General features: G+C 26.7%; 6 protein-coding genes across 6 annotated transcripts; 3 read left to right on the top strand and 3 right to left on the bottom strand.

Annotated features, from left to right (window-relative positions):
* Positions 1-2,526: 2,526 nt before the first annotated feature.
* Positions 2,527-3,135, top strand: OCT59_004514 (uncharacterized protein; the record flags this gene model as incomplete). The annotated part of the gene is made up of 4 exons (XM_066148330.1): positions 2,527-2,532; positions 2,770-2,796; positions 2,871-2,959; positions 3,039-3,135. 4 exons carry the CDS (start codon positions 2,527-2,529, stop codon positions 3,133-3,135), a joined length of 219 nt encoding a protein of 72 aa, XP_065996941.1.
* A 4,015-nt stretch (positions 3,136-7,150) lies between these two features.
* Positions 7,151-9,310, top strand: OCT59_004513 (uncharacterized protein; the record flags this gene model as incomplete). The annotated part of the gene is made up of 5 exons (XM_066148329.1): positions 7,151-7,219; positions 7,416-7,721; positions 7,806-7,989; positions 8,070-8,135; positions 8,220-9,310. The coding sequence occupies 5 exons, from the start codon at positions 7,151-7,153 to the stop codon at positions 9,308-9,310; spliced, it is 1,716 nt and encodes a 571-aa protein (XP_065996940.1).
* A 1,636-nt stretch (positions 9,311-10,946) lies between these two features.
* OCT59_004512 (uncharacterized protein) lies at positions 10,947-12,756 on the bottom strand (the record flags this gene model as incomplete). The annotated part of the gene is made up of 5 exons (XM_066148328.1): positions 12,139-12,756; positions 11,875-12,058; positions 11,176-11,466; positions 11,065-11,109; positions 10,947-10,960 (listed from the first exon to the last, which is right to left on the bottom strand). Exons 1-5 carry the CDS (start codon positions 12,655-12,657, stop codon positions 10,947-10,949), a joined length of 1,053 nt encoding a protein of 350 aa, XP_065996939.1. The 5' UTR covers positions 12,658-12,756.
* Positions 12,757-17,034: 4,278 nt separating this feature from the next.
* On the top strand, positions 17,035-17,377 carry OCT59_004511 (uncharacterized protein; the record flags this gene model as incomplete). The annotated part of the gene is made up of 2 exons (XM_066148327.1): positions 17,035-17,198; positions 17,284-17,377. The coding sequence occupies 2 exons, from the start codon at positions 17,035-17,037 to the stop codon at positions 17,375-17,377; spliced, it is 258 nt and encodes an 85-aa protein (XP_065996938.1).
* Positions 17,378-23,016: 5,639 nt separating this feature from the next.
* Positions 23,017-24,683, bottom strand: OCT59_004510 (uncharacterized protein; the record flags this gene model as incomplete). The annotated part of the gene is made up of 5 exons (XM_066148326.1): positions 23,017-23,072; positions 23,141-23,431; positions 23,963-24,014; positions 24,087-24,247; positions 24,446-24,683. 5 exons carry the CDS (start codon positions 24,681-24,683, stop codon positions 23,017-23,019), a joined length of 798 nt encoding a protein of 265 aa, XP_065996937.1.
* A 1,802-nt stretch (positions 24,684-26,485) lies between these two features.
* Positions 26,486-27,326, bottom strand: OCT59_004509 (uncharacterized protein; the record flags this gene model as incomplete). Its single annotated transcript, XM_066148325.1, has 2 exons — positions 26,486-26,925; positions 27,080-27,326. The coding sequence occupies 2 exons, from the start codon at positions 27,324-27,326 to the stop codon at positions 26,486-26,488; spliced, it is 687 nt and encodes a 228-aa protein (XP_065996936.1).
* Between the last annotated feature and the right edge of the window lie 415 nt (positions 27,327-27,741).

Below are 27,741 nucleotides of genomic sequence, written 5' to 3'. Positions count from 1 at the left end.
AACGGCAAATTGTTTTATCTAAGGCTAATCACGTTTCGTCTTGTAAACATTTTTGTTTTCGTGCTTGCATCATTTTTTACTAATAGTAGTAGCTTCTCTTTCAGAGTTCCGAGGAATATCCAGTTTCAGAAATACACTGAGTAAAATTGCTACGAATTTATATATACAGTACAAGCAATACCACTTTTATGAATAGTATAGTAGACAGATCAAAAATGATGATGCCAATCTTCACAAATGGACAGTTCACATATAATCGAGTCTGGTCGTGTTCTGATTATATTTGATAATAGAACAACCAAAAAAACGTTGTTCACGTTGCTTCGGAATGCCCTTCAGGCTTTTTAAAATCCTCGTTAAATAGAGATCAGCATCTCCGGATATAATGACATTTTCATACACGTAAAGTTTTTGAGAAGTAATTCCGATAAAATCTATACTGTTATTAGTAATCCGTAATAACTAGATTAATCGGTTTCTGGATAATACCAATCACCGACATATACTGCAGTTGACCCAATTACCACTTGTCATGCAATAAAATACCCGTAATATATTAACGAGGAAAAAATAAAGATAACAGAAATTAAGTTATCGCCAATACACAGATTTACTTCGTAGGCTTAACCTCATTAGTGATACAATATATTATAGTAAAATACCTGCAGACAATATATATACATTCCAACCTTCTTGATGTGATGGTTAACGAGGAAATTGTTTGATTGATTTGGCAAATATGAACTGTGACCATCACGTATTTCTTTTTTTTTATTCAAAGATCTCAACATATAAAAATAATCCATATTACTTAACAACAAGGTTAATCATTTGTTATTGAGGGGAATTAATTCGAATTTTTATTATTTTTTTTGTAATCTAATAATATTATATATAGAGAGAGAGCTATTTCAAGAAATGTGATACCCAGTGATGACAGATAAACTCTCTAACAACGTTAAGGAGTGTCTCTCGAGCATGTTAAACAATATCCTGATAAGTATATAAGTGATCTTACATAACGAAGATGACATTATTCCTAATCCGAAATCAAGATGTTGATGAAAGTCTTTTCTCCGTTAAACTGAAGAGGATATTATCAAAAAATGCCCATTTACATTCCGAAGGAATGCCCTCCAGGCATTTAAATATGAAACGCAATGGATAGTAGAAAACTTCGTCACGATTCTGAATATGAATCAACTGAGGTTAGTAATGATATCTCTTTAAGATAGATTTCACTTCATCAAAATTGACCTATTTATTTTTAAATAGAATTCCTTCGTCTGCTGAAGCATATCTACCTAAATCCAACAAATTTCGTGATAGTATTGTTAGTATACAAAAGATATAGAGAAACTTAAAGAAACAATACATACGTTGACAGTAAGGTTCAATAAACTTAGATCTAATGTCACTACTCTCTCTTAAACAGTATATTCCATTAAGTTGATCACTACTGCCATTTCAGCTCTGCTCACGAAGTGATGTTGATTCTGAAAATCTAATATTTGAAAGTGTAAGACTCGAAGATTGTGATTCGTATACCAAACGAATTGGGAGAAGGATTAAAACCCTTCTTTGGAATCTTGGTACACGTCCGGAGTTACATCACAACTCTGAGTATTATTAATAAATGTCTGAAGGAAATAAGTTAGTGTTTCAATTAAAATATTTGCAATTGTTTTTTTTCCGTATAATAATGACATGATAAAACATTGATCTTCATTTTTAATTCAACTTACTATTTATTGATCCCGAGTCTGAAATCTTCTCCTCCATTATTATGTGTTCCCAAACAATTAAACATTACACAGGTTCCTTTCTCTGGAAGCTTTTATTGTACAGACCAAATATATGAAACTTTATTCAACTAATAAATGACTTGGTAGAACTGAGCAAAGCTCACATACTACTACATATTATACATGAAACGTTTTACAATAAGATTGCGGAAAAACTTTTCTTTTTTTGGTTAAATCCTGAGTTATGGAGTAACGATATTCTCTGACTTATCCATGTTAATAATATATGATCCTATCTCATCGTTTAGCTGCTTCCTCAAAAAAAAAACCATCTAATTCTTGTACAACTTAATTTCGTTTTTAGCAATTATCTAACAAGGTTAACTTTCAATCGCATTCAAGATTTTTTTCTGAACAATGGAAACAGTACTACTCTACAACAGTGATATACTGTATATTGGAGATAGTTTCAAATTGAAATATGATTCTTCTTCACATCATTTTTTTTATGCAGAAATTTCATTTGTCGGTAATACAAAAAATTTGCTACGAGGTCACGGTTGCCTTATTTTTAAGTGTTACCAAATATTTCTCGAGCTGCGCACACACACGTGTGGTACATCCGGTAGTGACTCCAGGATTACGCAATGATCGCGCATTCTGTGAAATTCTGTAACACATGAAATCATTCAATCAATAACTTGTGATACAAGTTTTTTTTAAATTTTGATTCCTCTGTTTCTATGCAATCAGCGCAGCAATAATCGAAAGTAAGTCTCCTATGTTGGTGGGGAGATTAAGGAAAACCATACATCATATTGAGTTTTTATGTAAGGAATCGACTTTCAGGACTAGCATTTCTGTGAAATTTCAAGACGACATTTGAGAAGGTTTCGAGAAACGTGGAACTTTAATTTAAACCGTGAAATAGGTTTTGAAGATTGTTGGAGTATTACTGATACGTTGACGAGTCTCCTGGGTGTAAGATGGTTTGAAAAGAGGAATTCCGAACAAAAAAAAATAGTTTAGTAATAGCAATAAAATAAAATACGTAAGAAATTTACTGTTGTTTTTCGCAGTGATGAATAAATAACAAGATAACTTAAATCATGATTTTCTATTTAGGGTGGCCAGTTCTTTTTTATTCGAAGATTTCAATATATACAAATTATTTCATATCTTAACGATAGTATAGTATCAATGATAACAAAAATGTAAATCGAACGATTAATATATGATCTTAATCTTAGCAACTAATATGAAATTAAGAGTTCGTTTTTATGACATATTCAGACAAAGGAATTATATTATCGCATTCAGGATTATTTCATCAGTCATGACTTTCGGACTATATCGATTGGCGTTACACCCATATTTGGATGCTTTATAACCCTTTTGATCGCCTTACTCTCAAGCTTAGTAAACTGGAAAGTTAGAAAATGAAGTCCCCAACTTTAACTTTACCTACACTCGACGTCCTCAACCGGAACTTCCCGGGACTCTTACAAGGTCTCGCTGCTTTTTTTTTTTTGTAATTAAGAAATCGAATCCAACAAACACCTTTGGTCGTGTTCTATGGTTTACAACGATTAAAACCTATTTTTTCTAAACACAAAGATTTATTGTGGGCTTTACTTACTAAAAATTCATCGCATCCTTCGATCCTATTCGAAGATTCATTTCGCCGTTGTGAGCTTTTTACTTGGATCCAACAAGACATTTCAACGATCAGTGAAAACAAAACTCTAACAACTTTTTACTCAATTTGATACCGAGAGATTTAGTTGCCACTTTTAAAGCTGCGATGGGCAATATAAACTTCTCAAGAAACTTTTATGCAATTTTGTATATAATTTACATTATGATATTTATACTGACATCTGGAAACACCGTTGTGACCTTTTTGCGGAGTGGAAACTTCGTCATAATGTTGACAAGAATTCTTTAAAAAGATTCCGAGCTCGAAAAAAATCGAAACGTTCTCACCATGAACCAGAACATCCATCGCAAACGCCACACATTCCGAACGCGTCGTCAAAACGTTCCTACCACATTTACCGTAACCCGTATAATACTCAGAGTACCGATGATACAATGTGGATTTATTTCACCAGTTCAAACTTTTTACATAATGTATCGTGGTTAAGTTATTTTGATTTTTCTTTAAATTTACTTTTACTTTTTCTTCTTCCCTTGATTTTTTTTTCTTCTTCCCCTTTTAACTTTTACTTCAATATTTCAGTACTGCGACTGTCACTACTACCGGGATTATTCGAAAGGTGGGTCCTGTATGGGATGTGTATTACTAGTTGAATGTGTATACGTAGTTAGTATGTATTTTGTACCTATATGATTATGTATCTTTTCAGCAGTTTACCTGCCTTTCTTGAAATAAAATAAAAATAAAATAAAATTATTTCATCAGTCATGATCAATTGGAAAAAAAATTAACTCACCATAATTACCATTTCTATAATCTGTATTATAATAAGTAGCAAAATCAATAAAGACGATAGAACTGGAATGATATTTGATCACAAGGAACATTCATATATTGCAAAATATTGTTTCCAAAAAATTGTATTTATTATTTTTGTAGTGAACGAAATCATTTGGAATGCAAAAAGCAAATGATATTTCGGTTTTATCATCCTTTGATGCTACCCAATTAATATTGGAATCTCCGTTGCATTTCTTATAAAAAATTTCACAAGTACTTTAATTTTTGGTTGGTATGCTGGTATCCAACAATTTTCCATAATTTGACGTTAATCTTCCGGTAGATTTGCTGATAATATGGGACGATAACTGTTATCAAATTACAGTAGATAATCAACCGCATTATATATTAACTTCTTACCGTGGTGTTGGTTATTATGAATAAGTTCTTGAACATCATGAAATGCGTCGCTACGTGTCATACCACTATGAAGTAAAAAATATATTAATACAAATTACGAAAGCAAGCAAGAATCGGAAATATTTATTCTTTTTTTTTATGCTTTACCTCAATCACAAATCTATCAAATCTATTTCTCAATATCATCATCCCTATGAAGTTGACATAAAGAACTGGAGAAGGATCGTAGAAAACCATAAAACCGATGACGAGATAGTAAATTGTTTTCCTCAATATGATCCTTCAGATTTTGACCCATTCTCATCAGACTAACATAAATCCTTTTTCGCCATCGTACGTAATTTCATAACAACATCAATCGGTTCTTTTGCCTTAAATGTGTTATTAGCTGAAAAACAATTAAACACTAGATTACAGGTAGTAAAAAAAGAATGTTATAATAATAACCGATAGCCAAGGTATTAACATTCCGTTTTACTGCCGAAAAGAGTTCATTACCAAAGGTAATGAGCGTTGAGCTCCGCCTCCTGGGAAGATAATAACTTTCTTGTTATACTTGCTTCTCCTTTGGGGAGTAGGTGAAATGTAATAGTTTTTTTATCAAAACCTATAATAATCTCTTCGTAGTTCGTACAGGTGACAAAAAATTTGGGATTGGGACACCTCTATCCAATAGTTAGTTGGTTGGTTGCTCGTTAGATCATCGATTGGAATCCATCAGATCAACAAACCAGGGTAAGGAGATGCCTTCTATAATTCTTGAATTTCCTTACCGAATTCTTCATACTCTGATATGGATTGCGAATTTTTTTTATATATTTTTATACCAAAATAAACTTACCGTATATTTCCATATAGACAAACCTTTTTAATTCTTATTACGGATCCTGATAGTGAGCTAAATAATAACAATATTTCGTTATCTAGGAATATTAAATCATCAATTAATTTAAACAATTTCAAGATGAATTAAAATAGTACAATTTACATATTTGGGAGAATTATATTACTCTACATAAATTTAAATTGTTACTAATATGAAACCAAAGTGAATTAAGAAAACTTTCATGAATTATTAGAAGCAGCATTATGCTATCACTTTTATTAGAATTAAAAAGAAATTATTATTGATGGAATATAAACCTTCAACACGAATATTATCTAAAATAAGAGAGGTTAAGGTTAAACAACGAAAAATGTTATTTTGTTTATTCATTTTTCAGGAATATATGTGTATTTATTATCTTTATGTAGCAGTTGAAAAAAATTGATTCTTTTTCATTATGGCGCGCTGATATGGGCATATTTGGTATTTTTTTATTCCAACTTCCACTATTTAAATATTAATATTTTAAAATTACCGTTTTTTGCTTTAATTTAATTCTAGTCTTTAATTCTTTTGTTTCAAATTTGTTTTAAGATTCCAAAAGGTCTTAAATATATTGGAATTTTTTTTTGTTGCTAGAGCTTACAATGTATATATATTCTGGAGGTTTACCTTTTTCGCGCGTATAAAGAAAGATATAATCGAATAATATTGTTGTTACGCATTATTTTATAAGTTTAGATAATAAACCAAATAATAATTTCTTATGAAATTTCTAAGTATTTTAACAATTTTCATTGCTGAAAAAATGTAAACCAATCAATTTTAATGACGAATAAGTGAATATAAACCGTGCATATAAAACAATTCTATCATAAAGAATTGTAGAAAAAGGAGTTGATTAACATACATAACTTTAGCAACCTTATTATAAACTAACAAGCATTAAGGAACACTATTTGATATGCACATGTAAACCTTTATGGATACTATCAGACGTACTTTAATTAACATGTAATAATCACGCACAGAGTCAAATACTATGATGTAGTTGTAATTACATACTTCAGAAGTGTATGGCAAAGCTTTTGTAAAATGTTTATGTCTGTAAAGTACGTGTCGTCTTATAAAAAATCATTCGAGATTTTCAAAGAATCAAATGTGAACCTAATTGTTCTTGTTAAAAAAACGGAAATTTATAAAAAGTCATCAATGAATGGGACCTGCACTTGATTCATTCCAGTAATAGTAACCTCTATAATTACCTACCAAAAAATGATCTGTGCTAGGGTTAATCATACCAATTTTGAATTGAAGGTACACAAAATCAGTGTCCATCACTCCATTGATTCCTAATTTTGTAATTTCTTGTCTTTATATCAACATTGAACTACACTGTTACCGCTTTCGAATGGTATAGTTGCAGTATACGTTCAAATGATTTAATGAATAGAACAGGAATTCAAAGAATGAAAGAAGCGAGATTTGTGTTTCCTGATAAGAAGCTCATTCGTATAAACAATCAAAAATAGAATAGAATTGTAATTTTGTGCTACTTCCCTAATTAAATAAATTTTATCCGGTTAAGTTTTAATGAATTAATAAAATAATAAATATAAACCTCTCAATAGCTTAATGTGATTTATCATCACAAATAAATTCTTCTAAATTGAATTATAGATAATTTTTTAAATTTATTTCTATTTTTTTTTTTATGAAATGTCTCAGAAAAATGAGAGAAGAGATAAAAATGTTCATGATATTCGCGTAGTGGTTGGTATAGGTACAGTAATTATGTACTATATTTTGATTGAGAAATACCGGATTAAAATAATAAAATATTTAACGCATTTTTATCTTTTCCTATATATATAAAAAAAAAAAAGATTTTGGGACATCCTATTCGGTAATTTAAAATTCTTTAAATATATTATAAAAATTTTAGTTTTTTTTTATTATAATTTATGAAATTTTTGTTTGATAGGGATTTGCTTATTGTCATACTGCTTCTGCTAACCAAGAAGTTTGTACTAACACCGAATGGAGTGGATATCGTGGCCGTTTTAAAACAAATACAGTTCTTCAATATGATGATGATTTTGAAAAAGTGACGGAATGGGGAAAACTGGCATTTGCTAAAAAAGTTGAAAGAAAAAATATGGATAAAGATGAACCTAAATCTGTTGGATTATTTAAATTATATTTAGGAAGTTTTGATGATGATTTAAAACCCAAAATTCCGGTAGATTATAAAAAAGCTATTGCCGATTATCTAAGAGAAATGGGAAAGGTAAAATCTAACATTTATATATATATATATATTAAATGTAGAATTAAATTTTTAATAATTTTTGTCTTTTTTTTTACCTTTTAGTTAATAAAAATTAGAATACTAGAAAATTGGCCGGATGTGAATTTTTATGAAAGTGTTCTTTTAATAATTAGTGTTCCCGCAGATTATTCAAAGAAAGAATTGGCGATAATGAGAGAATGTTCACTTGAGGCTGAATTAATTCGTAAAGAAAATATTGAATATTTACAATCACTACGGAACGTAAGTAAATTGAATATACAATTTTTATATTATTTGACCATCCATATTTTTTTTTTAATTTAATTTTCATTTCATTCTTTTTAGCCGAAGCTGCAGCAATTTATTGTATGAAAAAATGTCTAAATGAACATTCTCTGGCTTCAACAGGAAGTAAGTACTGTAATCTATCGAATATAATTCGAATTAACTCCCTTAATCTATTTTAAACATTAAACTTTAAAAATGATTAAACAGCAACTTTTATGATCGTTGACTGTGGAGGTGGCACAGTAGATTTGACAACACATAAACTTGTGGATGAAGATCAATTAAGCGAAGTTACAGAGAGAATCGGTGATTATTGTGGAAGCTCATTTATCGACGAAGCATTCCTCAAACATTTGGGTAGTATAGTGGGAAATTCAACAATTGATAAACTACGAGATAATAAGATCAAATCATTGCAATATATGGTTCAACATTTTTGTCGAAAAGTAAAATTTCGATTCACTGGTAAAGATACAGATTTTCAATATGAGTTAGATGTAATAGAAACCATTAAAGTTCTTAAAAAATTTGTTAACAGCGAAACTAAAAAACTAATGGAAGACAATAATTGGTTGATTACGATTGATTTCGAAAAAATAAAATCGATGTTCGATCCTCTTGTAAATAGAATTCTTAAAATGATAGAAATTCAACTTGATAATTGTCGAGATGAATGTTCAATTATGTTTCTGGTTGGAGGATTTGGTCAATCAGAATATTTGAAAAATAGAATTGAAGAAAAATTCAAGGATCAAGTAAAGACTATCGTCGTTTCTAAGGATCCTATTGCAGCAGTTGTTCGTGGAGCAACATTATATGGATTAAGTTTGAGTGATAAAATGAAAAATATGAAAATTAACGAGCAAGTAAAATTCATAATAAAGAATCGAAAACTCAATTATACGTATGGAATTAGAGTGTTGAAGTTGTCTAAAAAAGGTGATCCACCAGAACGAGTAACATCTGATGGGTATATACATAAATTTCATCCGATAGCGAAAAGAGGAGATGTCGTTGAATTTGATGAAGAAATTCGTGTAAATGATTTATGTCCTGTTAATGAATTTCAAGAAAGTGCTACATTTTGCATTTATTTTACAAAAGATGATGAAGCAAAATATTGTGATAAAATGGAACTATTGGGAACTCTTAAGATTTACTTTACGGATCGTAAGCCTGATAGGAAAGTTAGTTTTGCGTTGTCATTTGGTCAAATGGAAATACTTAAAGCCACTGCAAGGAATGAAACGAATGGGCAGAATTATCTTACTACGTTTGAAATTAAAAAGGAGCGTTAATATGGGTTAAATATAAATGAGATGATAGTTGAGTATCTTGAATAATATTACACAATTGATAGCTATTATATTTATTGATAAGATGTATAAATTTATATTTAAACATAATCAATTGTCTATTAAATAAACTTAGATTTGTTTCAATTTTCAAATAGTATACTACAAATATCTTTATATTGAATTTATATTAATATAAGCCATCTGAAGAAATATGACGTCTGAAATCACAAAATTGAAAATAATTTCCGGACTGAAAGAAGCTGCATTAATAAATCGTAAATTGTATAATATTAATTGCATCTCATTTTATTGATAGCCAAGTTGCTAACACACTAATAATAATACCTTAAACAAGAGGTCATTTTCATGGGGGAGCTTAACATGCTTTTAAAGATTTTTTAAATGAAAGTTATTGAACACTGCTATTAGAACTTCAAATTGACATATCTCAGCCAATAAGGATTCAATTTTTATGATTATAATTTCTAATTATTAGATTATAGGATAACTCTAGCAAAATTTTATGAAATATTGCAAACCATTTTTTATATTAAAACACATAAAAAATGGTTTGCTATGTTTTTTATCAATAATAATATAGCAAAAACATTTTAAAACATTTTTTTTAATAACGCCAATAGATATACAGTCAGACCTCTATAATTGCACTCTCCGTAATTGCACCCACTATGTATACCCTCTCTAAATGCACCCTCTGGTTCGGTCCCAAGCTTATATGATCTCTAATTATTTTACCTCTATAAATGCACACCCTCTTTAAATGCACTATTTTGAAAATTATGCATATGGTCTTAAGGGGTGTGCAATTATGGAGGTCTGACTGTAATAAATCTTTCAGAAATTTTTTCTAAATTTTTTTTCTAATAATAATAATAGATCGTATAATAAAATACATATCAATCCTCGGTCATGTCACGGAAAGTGTTGATTACTAAATTAAAATTTGCGCAATAAAAAATGGTTTGCACAAACGCTTCTAATATAACATGGTTTTCTCTCAAACAACCTTTATACGGACCTTTGGTAGTAATATGATTTTGTTTTTTTTATTTTATTTATGGACAATGGTGTAAGATCTTAAAATTGGTTTAATATTAATAGCATTAATAAATTCATTCAAAACGTGATTTATATCTAAATAATGAAATTTTATACTGAAAATAATCAATAAATTTGGAAAATAATTATAAATGTTCTTTGTTATGGAGTCATATGATATTTACACATTTTAACATTATTTTTCTATCAATTTTATTTTAATCTAATAATAACATCTCAGACTCTGTCAATTATAACTACACAATAAGAGACAATAGTTTTTTATCAATAAGAACGTAAAAACAACAAACAAACATATAACAGTTCATTTTTTAATATAAGAGTTTATTGAAAAGTTAATAAGTTAATCTCAAACCAAATCACATACTTAAGAAAAATATTTAATATTTATATAAAATAAAATACATAAAATTTATGATGTTTAATAAAATCTACCATCTAATCAAATGACTTCACTGCGCCATGATCTACGCCACCAATATTGTTTAAATAAATCACATTTATATATCCCAAAATAAATGTTGAAAAAGCTTTACATAATCCCTTGGCTTTTCAATCAATTGTTTTCATCTACATTAAAAAGAAAAAAATTAAATAAATTTTTGTTTTAATTATTAGTTAATAAATCGAAAAAATTACTATAATAAACATCCAAATATAGAAATCATTATTACCTTTAGAATTGATATCGAGTTTAGAAAAATCAAAACTCATAGATTCTGTAAGTGAAAAATTAATATGTAAGAATTATTTCGTGAAAATAAATTAATGAAAAGTATAATTACCTGAATATTCACTTCCAAGTAAATCTTCATTATTGTTAGTATTTTTTGGTTCTGGAAGATTTTTAAAATCTAAAAGTTTACTCGTGTAAATCGCTTGAGGATGTGTCATATATGAAAAAGTGCCATTAGATAATAAAGGTGATGATGTTGATAAATAAGTTGATTCTTTATTAATTTTTTCCACTTCTTTAATTTGTTTATCAATTGCAGGATCAAATGTATTATAAGCATAATTAAATAAATTCCATAATAACTCATATAATTTATTAACATCAGGTCGTTTTAAAGGGTCTGCATCCCAACATTGATTAATTATATCAAGAAGTAGTTGAGGAATTTTATAATTATTTTTTGGTCTCAATCCATGACAAATTTTTATAGCTAAGAATTCATCATGAGCTACATCATGATAAGGAGGCAGACCTGTACAAATTTCATATGCAATAATTCCAAATGCATAAATATCACTTGCTTGAGTATATTCTTTTCCTCTTATAACTTCTGGAGCTACATATGGCAATACTCCATATATTTCTTTATTACTATTTTGAGTATTTTGAGAGGGTTGTACATTTGCCGGTTGACATAATCCCAAGTCAGTAATATAAGTACCAATCAAATCACTTAATATATTGCCACTATGAAAATCACGATGAATTAACCCACTATTATGAATTCCCTTAAGACCACTTACAATACCATACAGATTACAAAACTTTTGCACCCAATCCATTGAAATAAAGTTATTATTTAAATGCTGCCTTAAACTACCTTCTTTTAATTCCATTATCATCATAAAATTTTCTGTTTCTGGGTCCTTAGTGATGCCAAAACATCGAACTATCCAACCAACACTAGAGCATGATGAATTATGTGCCTCAATCTTAAAGGAAAATTATAGTAAGTTTATATTTATAAAATCTAATAAGCTAATTGCACTTAAATTTATAAAAAATATCTTACCTCTTTTAAAAATTGAGTTGTTATGTCTTGCGAGTTATGTAAACTTTTTAAAGCGACTTTTGTTTCAGCTTCTCTTTCCCATTGATCATTTTCATAATCCCACTTATTAATAAATCCATCTTTCCAAATTGCTTTAAAAACAGTTCCAAACCCTCCCTTTGCCAAATATTCAACATCTTTAAATTTATCATATTCAATCCATTCCATAATTTTATAGGGATATTCAGCATTTAATTGCGTTTTTTGAATTAATTTATCAACTTCATGATTTCCACTGGTCCAATTTTTAAAATTTTGTTGAAAACGTTTAGAATTACATGACTGACAATAATTACTACAACCAGTATTAGGCTGCTTACATTCTTTACATAAACCATAATATTGATACCGTTCTTTTAATTCTTCATTTGGTATCAGTTGGTCAATTAACGATTTTTGTTCTTCAGATAAATGATAATATAAGTCAAAATCTTTTATTTGCTCAAATACATCATCACTGAGTAGTTTTAATTCATCCATTCTAATGAATTATTTGAGGAATTATTATAAAATATATAAAAATTATAGAAAGTATGAATAAAAAAAAGAAGCAAGAATAAATCGGAAAAATGTAAATTCTACTCCGATTGTGTAAGTTTTGTACAATATTTCAATACTAAATTGCGGGTAAAGATCACCAATATGCATGTTACATGATCTTTGATTTATATCCTAAAAAAAGGAGGAGATGATGATTGTGGAAGGACACTGCATCAACATGTTAATCAATCACGTGATCTATCACTAATGTATGACGTTATTAATAAATAAATCAAAAAAATTGCGTACACGCACGAGTTCCGCTCCCCCATAAAATAATAACAATAGTGTCCGAGTTCATACAATCAAAATTCTAAATCAAAAGTCTTTTAAAATTGTATACGCGAGCCTAATAATTAGTAAAATTTTATTGAAAAGTTTTTTTAATCAAGTAAGATAAAGTACTTTGAACATTATTAAGATCTTAGTAAATTTTTTTTTTTTTTTCAGCAAGAAAAGAATTTAGCCTGATTAATTAAATATTGAAAATAGATCTATATTTCAATATAGATAAAATTCTTATTATGGAACCTGATAACTAAATAATAATAATAATCATCATTTCCTAGGAATATTAAATCATTAATTAATTTAAATAAATTTCAAGATGAATTAAAATAGTAAAATTTACATATTTGAGAGAATTATAGTATTCGCTACATAAATTTGAAAAGAAAACCAAAAACGAACTAACCCCAAATATTTCACATATGCATTACATTATCACCTTTATTAAAATAAAATTGGTGTAACATAATTCAAAATAATTTATTGAAAGTATATTTTTTAAGTTAAAAATAACAATGTAAATAATATATGGTGATGAGTGATGACGGTCCATTTTTAGTAAAAACTTAAAGAAAATAAAACTTTATAACGTAAGTAAATATACATTTTTTAAATAAAATTGTTCGTAAATTTAATAATTGATTAATACACAATTCCAACACAATTCAACACTAACAAAAACTACCATACCATAAAATGTAATTAAAATTTTGTTCAATTTCAAACAAATCATTATTATTATGTTATATATTATTCCGTCTATGATTATTAGTGTTGAACAAAATCGCATAAATAATTAATTACTAATTTCACCCTTTATAATATCGATTGCTTGATTTAATTCTGTCATCAATAATATAAATCACTAAATAGCACACCCCGAGAAATCGCCAGAATCATATATTGCAAGATTATTAGTATGACATGTAATTAAACAAGATGTATAATTATTAACCTGTGTACACAGTGTATTCTGTGAATTAGTTGATCACTTGATCATCACTTTTTATATATGAAAGAATTTTTTTTCTATACGCTTCTGCTTCATTTAATTGATTTCTAATATCATAACGTCCTTCATCACATAAATTAATTGAATCCCAAAATAGGTCAATCATTTCTTTTAATTCAATAGTATTCGGTCTATTATCTGGATTTGAATCCCAACACCTTTTCATCAAGTCAATAGTGCTTCTGGAACATTAATTTTAGGTCTAACGCCTTCACAAATATCCAATATTAAACATTGATCATGATCACGATCAACATTAAAGGTTGTCTTCCAATTGCTATAAAATACATGATCATACCAAGACTATATATATCAGCTGCTTGAGTATAAGGTTTTCCTCTTAATACTTCAGGAAGCATATAACGAACAACTCCATAAAGTTTTGTTTCATCTGTATTACCAACCTCTCCACATAATCCCATATCTGAAATAAATATTTTTTGATTTTCAACCAATAATTCACGTTCATCAAGTAAAATATTTCCTGTATGAAAACCATGATGAATCATATGTATACCATCGAGGCCATTAATAATAAATTAATTTATTCCTTCAAGAAAATCCTTTATTCTTGCTATTACTAAAACTTCCACCTTTCGCACATTCAAGAACTATAATATAATCATTTGTATCTGGATCTTGAAATATTCCGTGTACGTTAAAAAATCTAACATTTCCAAACTGAAAACTTAGCTGTAACAGTTGTAACAATTTCAAATTTATTTTGACCTCATTTAAAAATCATTTTTCACATTTTGTGATCCATAAACACATTTAAAGAAACTTGTTTATATTCTTTATTCTTCCATATTGCAAAATATACTGTAGAAAATCCACCCCCTACCTATTTCTTTAATATCAATAAATTGATCGTATGATATCCATTCAAGTATTACATCATTACAATCACCAATTTTTAATTGCATTTCTTTAATAAAATCATTGATATTTTCATTTTCGCTATTCAAATTTATAAAATCCTTCATTCCATTGTATATAATTTCTATTTAAAAAAGAAAATTTTATTAAATATCATTTTAAATTAAATTAATTTTTTTCATACCTCATCAGTAATACTTTGTAAGTCATATGGAATTTTAAAAAAACTTTTTTATCTGGTTTCCTTTTGATATTCAAATTAAATTTTAATGAACCAATCTTCTCATATTGCTGTAACCTGTAGCAAAATCACCTTTTCTTATAATATTATCAAATTGATTATATGATATCCATTCAAATACTGTACTATATCATGATAATTTTTAATTTGTAATTGCCTTTTTCAATTTGTTCATTTTCACTAACCATTTACTTTTAAATTATTTAATTATACATGATTTATATAATATTGTATACTTTTTCTATCCGCATATTTTACAATAATTCTCACTATAATTATTTATTTTGAAAAACTAAAATATAATGTTTTGTATATGGATTTTGTGATATTCATACATTTGTTCATCCGAATAACCTTACAAAGAAAAATAAATATTATAATCCCCTGTCGCACTAAGTGTCACTCATGATCACCTTCATACTAATTTTTAAAAATTGCGAGTGATTAGCTGAGTTTATAAATGACCGGGAATCTTCGTTTAGTTATTTCCCGGTCTTATATAGATAGCCGGGAAATTACTAATTTTAGTTTAAAATAGTTAAAATAGTTAATATTTAATGAGTGACACGCTCCAGGGGATTACCCATTTATTTCCTGGGAAGGAAAACAATAGGGTTTTTTCCCTTCGGGAAAAAAACCCTATTATTTCCAACTCCCCATGAAATAAATAATACTTATCCAGTATCACGTGATTTTTTATAATTAAAAATGGTTATAATAAATCGTGTATCAGGCAATATTCAAATCACGGGATACCGGATAAATCACTTATTCGACACTTCGAGCCGAATAATTATTAATTATATACATGTTTCATAATATTATATAATAAACACTTGATTATATAAACAGCGTGTTCGCATCATCACATCACAATCATCACATCCATAAATTATTGCTGTGGTCATATGATCGTGACAGAAGGACAGCATAAAAAATTTAACAATTAACTATGTTGGTTAGGCCGGGCAAAAAAAAATTTTAGATTCTCGTGACCCGGCCGGGTCAGTTTTTCGAAAAATGGGAAATTTTTTTTTATAGTAAAAAATTTTATAACGTGATTATAAGTTATTGGCCAATGTGGCGTAAAAAAATTTTACATATAAAAAAATTTTACAAATATAAAAAAAAATGCCGGCCGGCCGGGTCATTTTTAAAATTTTATGTCCCGAGAATCTAAAAATTTTTTTTGCCTGGCCTTATATTGTGATTGAAAAAATTTTATCCTTTATACTATACTTTCTACATGATGACAATTAACTATGTTTAATTATATTGTGATTGAAAAACTTTCTTGTATATATATGTGTTTATTATTGATATTTCTATTTTTGTACAACAAAAAAACATATAAAATGACCTTACTTCCCCCTTTTTCATTATTTTATTGAAATTGTTAATAGTTTATTCAGAAATATACATAACTTCTCTCTCCCTCTCAATAAAATAAACGAATTTTCTTCTAATTATTGCTAATATCGTATACATCTATCAACGTGATCTCTTTTCACAGCAGATATTCACAATATACATTTCACAATATTTATAACAACTATCTGATTGTTTCAACTCACCTTTATGTTATTTAATTATGGAAGGCAACAGAGAAAGGGTATAATTTTTAATATCTTTTGTTGTCCACCATCCTGTATACGGCATGCAGTCCCACTTCCCCTTACTCTTTCTATCGAAAGTGGGTTTTTTTGTTAAAGGACTACTGGCTCTGGAAGAAGAGTTGATTACATATCTACCTTTATAACAAACAAAACAAACAAAGAAACTTGTCCATGAGTTGTATGACAACGATAAAGAGTTTGTATTAGTTAATATTTTGTATTGTTTAATATGCATGCAACTAAATCTCTTTTTTTTTTGTAATAGTTTTTATATTGTCAAAATGTATACATCTGGAGTCCAACAAAAGCAGCAGATCGATGTCTCCTGTGATGACCAAACTATTGCAATTATTGCAGAAAGTTCAATATTCAAAGAGAATGATTGCACAGTAATTGAAAATAATCTTCAAACAAGATTTAAAGTTGATATTGTTTTTCTGAGGATGTAAGTTATTCATTTAATTTTCCACTGTTTGGTTATTGAATCAATTTTTATTTAATATTTTTAATATTTGTGCTTCCTAATTAAGATTAATACGGATCATCCTATTAAGGTTGATGTCGAGCATGGCGTTACAACAGCCATGTTTAATATTAAGCCCAATAAAAGAAAACTACAAATAATTTAAATAATTTAATAATGTAGATTCATATATTAATTCATTCTTTATTAAAATATAAATAAATATCTGATAAAAAGTACAATAAACAAATAAAGTGGAAAAATGAACTGGTTATTTGCTTCTAGTATATGATTGAGCCTATTTTTTTTATATCAGGTGAAAGTTAAGAATATTTGACTTTTTCGTAGCTTGTATATTCTTGTATCTTTTGATCTTATAGAAAAAATTATATTGTTTTTAAAATGCCGAAACTTATCTGATTTTTCAAAATCAGAAAAAATTTATTATAAAGGAATATCTTATCCGATTCTCTTATCCATTACTTTCTACCTAGATAATCATAATGTAATGGACCATTCTTCCATATTGCTAAATTTGATATAGCCTTTTCACCTATTCTTTTAATATTATTAAATTGATCTTATGATATTCATTTAAATATTGGTGTATTTGATTGAATAAAATCATCAATTATTTTATTTCCGCTATTCCAATTTGTAATAAATAATCTTTTTGACTTGAATAACACCAATTATATGTTACATTTGTATACTTCTATCTATCACATTTTTCATAGTATTCATCTTGAATGATTAAATATATAACCTTTTGTATCCGGATTTTGAGATATTCCATATATTTTTAAATCATCATCATTAATTGATTGATAATTTTTTATTAGAAAATTCATTAATAATATTTTCAGAATTATTTTTATATATTAAAGCAACTTTTTCTTTTGAAATTCTTTCATATTTCTTAATATTTTTATTAAATTTGAATGGACCATCATTCCATATTATTATTATATGATAATTTTTTTCATTTCCCATTTTTTTTAATAATATTAAACTTATTATATGGGATCCATTCAAATATTGTATCATGATGAGTTTTAATTTTTAATTGTTGTTCTTTAATAATATCATCGATTTCTTTATTTTTACTGGTCCATTTTTGTAAAATTTTCTTTTAAATTATTTATTTTACGTGGTTTACACCAATCATTCACTACATTTGTATATTTACTAAAACATTTTTTACATGTTGGGTGTGATGAAATTACTGGATAGATATATTATATTTGAAAAAAAAAAATTTTAACGATGAAAAATAACGATTTTGAAAACATACATTTGAATTTTTGAAAGGAATATATTTAAATATCTGTAAGTTGAATGAACGTAGGTCATTTTGCAAATCATTCAGGGGTAATAATTTAATAATTTATTTTTGTTGTAACAGATAAAGAAACAATAATTTTTAGCGTAATAAATTTTTAATTAATTATTTGTATTGTTAGTAAATAGAATGTGGCGTAGTGAACACAGATGATTTATAAAGTTACTAAAATAAAATAAAGGCATAAAAGACACATTTCATATAATTGTTTTTTTCAAGAGGTCCCAAATAGAATCATCAATCTTGAGGGTCATCAAGACCATTTAAATGATATCCATTTTAAGTTTGAATCCTAAATAAAAACTTTATTATATGATTCACTGAGGTTAATTCAGTCGTAAATTATTATTTAGTTATAAGGAATCCTAATTGTCATAATTTAATTAATTTATTCATAAAATAATATTTTATTTATAAAGCAAATTAATAATACCGTTTGATTTGAACGAAGATTAAGAATTTTTTATCATCTTCAATTCTAGATCAAAACTTCAAAAAATTTATAAGTAAACATCTCAACATTGATCAGCTGAAAAGAAAATAACTGGAGAATTTATAAATTATAATAAATACTGAATGAAATTTGAAAGAAATATGTATATAAATTTTTTTAAATATATAATTAAAAAGCTACTATATTTCATTATGCAAATAGTACCTATGAAGATAATTTTTACTACTATAAAGTTACATCATTAGATTTTTCATTTCAGTAGATTGATGAATAAATTTGACTAAATATATTTTTATAATAAATTTATTACAGTATTCCAATTATTTTTGATGAAGAAAACAACGGAGAATAAAATAAAATAATTATACAGTATATACACTATATATCAATATGTAATAATAAACACGAAAGAATAATTTTTGAAATGTAATTTCCATTAATTTAGAGAAAAAAAAAAATTTTTTATTTTACATTCATATTCCTTAGATTTTGATTTATTATAAACGAGATTTTTTGATGAAAATCCCACCAAATCTTCGCTTGATATCAATTTCCATATTGTAAGTAATAACACTTATCGCTAATACATTTAAAGTTTAAACATTTAAAAACATCATGCCAAAATAAATAATATACTTAAAATGATTTCCCTTTATGTAAATTCATTATAAATTAGAATTTTCTATTTTATATTTTGAATGAATTTTAAAAATTTTGACCTATTAAACATAATTAATTATATAATTTATTATAATGGAAATCCAAAAATAAATAAATCACTTGATTCATATACCTATTATTACGTAAATGTTTAATATCAGTTCTAAAGAAAGACAAGACGAAAGGAAAAAACTATTTTTTTTTACTTGTAACAGATTTATCTACTTTTTCTGTGGTGAAATTTTAAGAAATATCTTCTCACCGGCTGTTAATTTGTATGGAAGATGCGAGACTTTCCTTATGTGGATTTTTTTACAACTTGTTCATTATTGTTCTTAATGTCATCTTGTTTTACATCTAGCTTATATACCATCGTTTGAATGTTGTTGCAGCTAAAAAATTAAAAAAATATCGTAAGTATGGTTGGTACCGGTGGAAGAAAATAATCAACCACCACCATACTACATAAAAAAAAGCATCCAGAAAGGTTTGGATACCAAACAAATGAGCAAGAAACATAGGCTAACCTTCATCCAGGAAAGCCAGTTTCTCCTTCCCTTCAGCTTTTTTTGTCTATAAGCCTGTGTTTTACGCACACACAAAACACACACACACATACAAACCGAAGGCTAAGCAGGGATCTTTAGCTTACCTTAATAAATAACAAATAAATAGTTGGTATGCTCCTAAAACCTTCTTTAACTTGAAAGAGCCAGTTGGCAACGGACTCTAACGACGCGTAAAATCACTTACAAGTTACAACGCGAAGTATTTTTTTTTCTATTTTAAAGATATAAAAATATAAAAAAAAATAAATAAAAGTATTTTTTAAAAAATTTAAAAAATAAATAGAAGACAAAATGAAAAAATATGTGGAAGCAGGTGAAAGTAGGTGTAAATGTGGGTGTATATATATTTTTTTATCTTACTTTTATTGAGACGCGATTATTACATAATATATATATAATAAACTATTAATTAGACGCGATTATTACATGATATACTGTATATATAATAAACTATGAATTATTACATAACATATAATAAACAATATAATAAACTTTTAACTATACACGATTATTTACATACTGTAAAATATAATACTATATATAATAAACTATTAATTAAACGCGATTATTACATAATACTGTATATAACAAACTTTTATATTAACCAGACGCGATCATTACATAACAATCACTGCGCATGTAATAAAATTTAAGGGCAAATTTTTCTTATTATGATAGCCATATTAAAAATTATGGTGCCGTATAGTTATTAATTATATAATTTATGTATGTAGATCAAAATCGGCTAAAATAAATTTTATTGGTTAAAATTGATGATTTTCGAATCCATAATTCTGGCCAAATTTTGCTTAATTCCGGCCAATTTTATAATGCCGGCCTAAATTTTATAAAAATTGAAAAATGCAGTTCAAATGTAACATCACATTTATATAAAATAACTTTCAAACTAAATATAGAAAATAATACTTCTTGACAACATCTAAGAGTGTGTTGAAAAATTTCTTCAAATACTTTTTGTTTTTTAAGGTGGATCTTAACTAGAAGTTGGTACATTTTATTTGCTAAAAATAAGGAATAATGAGAAAACCTTGAAATTTGTCAAATATAGTAAATAATTTAAAACTCCAAATTAAGACAGAAAGTATTTTATATAATTTTATAACAAAAAAAAAGCTTAAAAAAATATTAACTCAAATAAATTTTCAAATAAACCCAGAATCTATAAAGAAAAATTTCCCTTTTTTTCATTATATTTGTATAATAGTATTATAAATTATTTATTATTTCAATGGTTTTAATTACAAAACAAACTATTTTCTAATTTAAAAAACAATTTGAATATTAAAATAAAAAAATTTCGTGATGAAATAAATAGGAATCTAATATTAAAACATGATTGGATTTACTAAAAATAATGAAAATTTTGTAGTTTTTTTTTAATTTAAAAAAAATATATTATTCAAAAATAAATCTAATAATACTCTTCCCTTCCTTTTTTCCTATAATAAATAAAATTTTATCATTATTTCATATTAAAAAATAGAGAAAATTTGATAAATTCAATAATAAACAAAAATCTTATTGGGTGACCGACCTTATTAACTTAATAAAAGCTGTTTCTTTTGAAAAGTTACACCTAAAAATAAAATATTTATTATTAGTTAAAGGATTCTCATTAAAATTTATTGAAGTAAAAATTCTTTTTTTTATTAAAAAATCAATTTTTTTGTGTTTATACAAAAACTACCCGAATAACTACCATTAAACCCTTAGAAAATCTTTTTTCTCTTGCAAAATTACATATATTTTTGCTATTAAAACTATATATTTATCCAAACTTTTAAAAGGATCTCAAAAAAAGTTCATTTTTTAACGTAAACTTCTTGTATATTCGAAGAGAAAAAAAAATTTTCAAAAATGGAAAATTAACTTCAGAGACTAGTAAAGCACATGATGTTCTATCAAATTACTTAATTTGTATGGGAGTTACATATTAAAATTGACGGTTTATCATAAAATGAAGTGACTCAAATATGGTTACACGAATTTTTTTTAATATGAAAATGATTTGCATATTACATGCGCGGTGATTGATAATAATCAGCCAATTATTTTACGAATTAATAAAATAAATAGGTATCGATTTTATTATAAGAAAGTACTATTAAAAGACTCTTACACTATCCACAGTGGACGAATTAGTAAATTATTATCCAACTATTAAGTTGACTTCCAAGTTATCTAATAATCCAAAATAAACTAAACTGAGGAAATTGAAATGTTTCTTTTTTTATCATCAACCATACAGTATCTGTATAGGCCCAGTGAGACGGCGTCAAGCACGAACGATCAAACAACTGATATATCAAGTCGGAATAAACCAATTTTGGGAATCATATGCTTTTGACTAAATAAAATTAGCTTAATTTAATATTGTTTTTGTAGCAAAAGTTTGATTTGATCTATAAATTAATACATTCAATAGGATTAATATTAACCATAAACCTGAACAGATTACTAATTTTAAATTTCAAAGTGAAATAACACTTTCATCTCACGGAATCAGTAGCTACTTAATTAAATTAGAAAATAAAAATATATTTGTTAATGAAGAAAAAGACCTTAATAAATAATCAAATGATATTTTTTTAAAAAAATTATGTGTAATTTTTTCTTTAATCCACTTAAATAAATTACAATTCTTTTTTCTCTTAAATTTTAAATAGAGAATTCCAGGAATGTATTTCCTTTAATGTAGGAACTGTAATAAATTTATGAATTTAAAACAAGTATTAACTATGTAAAATAAAAAATTTAAGTGTAATCTTCGGAATTGATATCGAGTTTGGTAAAATCAACTCTTGTAGATTCTATGTACATATATAAAAAGGTATAAATATTGTATCAAAATACGATGTAATAAAACAAATTAATTTACCTGAATATTCTATTCCAAGTAAATCATCATCATTATCTGCATTTTTTGGTTCTGGAAGATTTTTAAAATCTAAAAGTTTACTTGCATAAACTGCTTGAGGATGTGCCATATATGATATAGTACTTGTAGATATCAAAGGTGATGAAAAAGATAACTTTTTATTAATTTCATCTACTTTTTTAACTTGCCCATAAATTACAGAATCCACTTTATTGTTATTGTACTTAATATCACAATATAAATTCCATAATAACTCATATAATTTATTAGCATTAGGTCGTTTTAAAGGGTCTGCATCCCAACATTGATTAATAATGTCAAAAATTAATTGAGGAATTTTATAATTAGATTTTGGTCTCAATCCCTTACAAATTTTCATTGCTAAGAATTCGTCATGAGCTATATCACAATAAGGAGGGAAACCTGTACAAATTTCATATGCAATGATCCCAAATCCATAAATATCACTTGCTTGAGTATATTCTTTTCCTCTTAAAACTTCTGGGGCTACATAAGGTAATACTCCATATATTTTTTTATTACTATTTTGATAGGATTTGACATTTGCCGGTTGACAACATCCCAAGTCGGTAATGAAAGCCTGATGGACATAATTGCTTAATATATTCCCACAATGAAAATCTTGATGAATTAATCCTTTATTATGAATATCTTTAAGACCATATGCAATATTATATAAAGTTAACAACTTTTTCTCCCAATTCATTGAAATGAAGTTGTTATTTAAATGATGTCTTAAATTACAATTTTTTAATTCCATCACCATCATAAAATCATTTGTTTTTGGATCTTTGGTAATACCAAAACAACGAACTATATAACCAGAATTAAGTACTAAACAATTTGATTCAACCTTAAATAAAAATTAAAGTTAGTTTAACATTTATAAAGGCTAATAATATTAAATATATAAGAAATATCTTACTTCTTTTAAAAATTCTGTTGTAATGCCTTGTGAGTTATGCAAACATTTTAAAGCAACTTCCTTCTTACCACTTCTTTTCCATTGATTATTGTCATAATTCCAATTACTAATAGGACCTTCTTTCCAAACTGCTTTAAAAGTAGTTCCAAATCCCCCTTTTGCTAAATATTCAATATTTTCAAATTTATTATATTCAATCCATTCTATGATTTGTCTTACTGATTTAGCTTTTAATTGTGCTTTTTGAATAAATGCATCAACGTTATGACTTCCACTTGTCCAATTTTTGAAATTTTGTTGAAAATGTTTAGAATTACATAATTGGCAATAAGAATAATAATTAGTACAAGGCCGTTTACAATTTTCACATAAACCATATTCTTTATAACGTTCTTTTAATTCTTTGTTTATTATCAGTTTAACGATTAACGATTCTTGTTCTTCAGTCAATTCCCGAAATTTGAAGTCTTTTATTTGTTTAAATACATCATCATTTAGTTTATCTTCATCAACTAATGATTTTTGTTCTTTAGTTAAGCGATAACGATAATGACTAAAATCTTTTATTTGCTCAAATAAATGTTTAATTTTGTCCATTTTAATAAATAATTTATTAAACAAAAATTATGTTATTAATTCGTATGTAAAAATTGCAAATATAATAGATATAATAAAAAGAAAAATAACAAAAAAAAATAGTGGTGAAACGACTGAAACGTTATTTTATTATTTCAAGACGGCAAAATTATGAAAAAGGCTAGTTAAAATACACAAGAAACACAATAATTCTGATCGGCAAATTTAAATTTCAATTTTGGGATGTCTAAAGGTTCCGTCATCCGGGTTACACAAAAATTGGATTGATCCGGATTTCTTATCCGGGTCCAGATAGAGACCGAAATCCGTATTGGATTTACAACTGATCGGCAATAATTCCGGCCAGAATTATAACGCCGGCCAGAATTATAAATTTTGTGTAACATTAAAATTTTTGTGCCACTATGCTTAAGCTAATAAAAATTTTTTACCCGATGGCTAAACTATTTTTTCAGTGTCACGTGATATTAATTTCGTACCAAAATTACCTAAGAGCGAAATTTTCATAATTCTAATTTTATTCAATACTTATTTCTATAAATAATTCGTAATATTGATTCACTTATTGATTCATCCGGATTCCAGTTTAAAAGTTTAAACCGGATATTTTTCATCCGGATTATAATCCAGATGAAAACATCGATCTCGATCTCGTGTTCGATCACGTGATGTAAGCGTACCTTGATTTGTCACAATTATGATTGGCATATGATCACGTGAACAATCATGGCCCTAATTATGTGATTAAAAAGTTGTGGATTTTAAACTAAGCTTGATATATAATGTTTTCTACAAATTTTCAAATTCAGTAATGATTTATTCAAATATGATTTCAACCATCAAAATTAAAATTTAAAACAAAAATCGTTATAAAGAATATGATTTACTGAAGAACGTAAAGTTGTAAACACTAGTAATGCTTGTATATCATGATTGGTGACAATCATATAATATGAAATATTTTTAACTGGTAATTTTTTCAAATCAATTATTATATTCAATCATTAACTAAGAGAGAATTTGGAAATTTTGAATAGTTTTAATTTTTAAAGTAATCTATAATGATAAATGCAATTCTCCTTTTTTTCAATCTTTTTGCTAAACTTGTAATTTGTAATAATTCATTTTCAGATATTAATTTTATAATGTTGCATAAATACTTTTTTGCATTTCTTAACATCAACATTATTAACGTTAATGATTTTTTTATTTTTTCAAAAATTAATATTGAAGGTTAAGTTTTTTGAACGATACATTACTCATTTAGATCCTTTTAATTTTCCATATGAACAGATTTTATTTTATTAAATAGCCTTATAAAACTTCATACTTATTAATTTCTTTAACCAGTGGTTAAAAATAAATATTAGTCACATGACTCAGTAATGCAATATTACAAATTAAATTGTGGATTTCTCATCTCATTTCATTATTTTTTTACTTTTATCCATAATCTCTGTTGATATATTCCTTATTTATTATTTATTATGAAAGAAATTAAACTCAGTGACGACGAACTTAAAGATTTTGAGTATAATTCAGTTGGTCATTACTAGTCGCATGGAAACAAACTTCATTTATACCAAAAACGGGTAAATTTTGCTCCGATTGTATAATTAGTAACGATTGAAATGCTTCTACTTGTTTAATCGAAATGATTTGATTTATTTCAAATTGAAATTATAATTATAAAGTGTAAATTTTATTTATCACTGATTTATATGTTAATTAGCGATATCAAGTTTGGTAAAATCAACTTTTATTGATTCTATATATATAAAAAGCTGGGAATAAATATTGTATCAAAAATACGATTTAATAAAACAAATTATATTCATATAATAATTACCTGAATATTCTATTCCAAGTAAATCATCATTATTATCTGGTTCTGGAAGATTTTTAAAATCTAAAAGCCTACTTGTATAAACTGCTTGAGGATGTGTTTCATATGATATAGTACCAATAGATATTAAAGGTAATGAAAATGATAACTTTTTATTAATTTCATCTGCTTCATTGGCTTGTTTATTGATTACAGAATCCGATTTATCGCCCGCAATATCTAAAAAATCCCAATATAATTTACTCATTAACGACTGTAATTTACCTGCATTAGGTCGTTTTAAAGGGTCTGCATCCCAACATTGATTGATAATGTCAAAAATTAATTGAGGGATTTTATAATTAGACTTTGGCCTCAAGCCTTGACAAATTTTCATTGCTAAAAATTCATCATGAGCTACAGTATATCATAATAAGGGGGGAAACCTGTACAAATTTCATATGCAATAATTCCATATCCATAAATATCACTTGCTTGAGTATATTCCTTTCCTCTTAAAACTTCCGGAGCTACATAAGGTAATACTCCATATACTGTATATTTCTATTACTATTTTGAGAGGATTTGACATTTGCTGGTTGACATAATCCCAAGTCAGTAATGAAAGCCTGATGGATGTCATTGCTTAATATATTCCCACAATGAAGATCTTGATGAATTAATTCTTCATTATGAATATCTTCAAGACCATCCGCAATATTATATAAAGTAAACAACTTTTCCTCCCAATTCATTGAAATAAAGCTGTTATTTAAATGTTGTCTTAAACTATAATCTTTTAATTCCATCACCATCATAAAATCATTTGTTTTTGGATCTTTGGTAATACCAAAACAACGAACTGTCCGACCAGTATTATATACTAAAATATTTGATTCAACCTTACAAGAAAATTATAGTTAGTTTAACATTTATAAGGGCTAATAATAGTAAAATCAGTAAAAAATATCTTACTTCTTTTAAAAAATCTGCTGTAATATCTTGGGAATTATTTAAGCACTTTAAAGCGACTTTTGTTTCACCTACTCTTTCCAATTGACTATCATCATTCAATTCCCAAGGACCATCTTTCCAAACTGCTTTAAAAGTAGTTCCAAATCCTCCCTTTGCTAAATATTCAACATCTTCAAATCTATAATATTCAATCCATTCTATGATTTGTAAATCATATTTAGCTTTTAATTGTGCTTTTTGAATAAATTCATCAACGTC

Source organism: Rhizophagus irregularis, chromosome 12 (assembly GCF_026210795.1).
Source record: "Rhizophagus irregularis chromosome 12, complete sequence".
In the NCBI taxonomy this organism is placed as follows: Eukaryota; Fungi; Glomeromycota; class Glomeromycetes; order Glomerales; family Glomeraceae; genus Rhizophagus; species Rhizophagus irregularis.
Note: the sequence above shows the minus strand (reverse complement) of the source record. Positions and strands in the feature narration are given on the sequence as shown.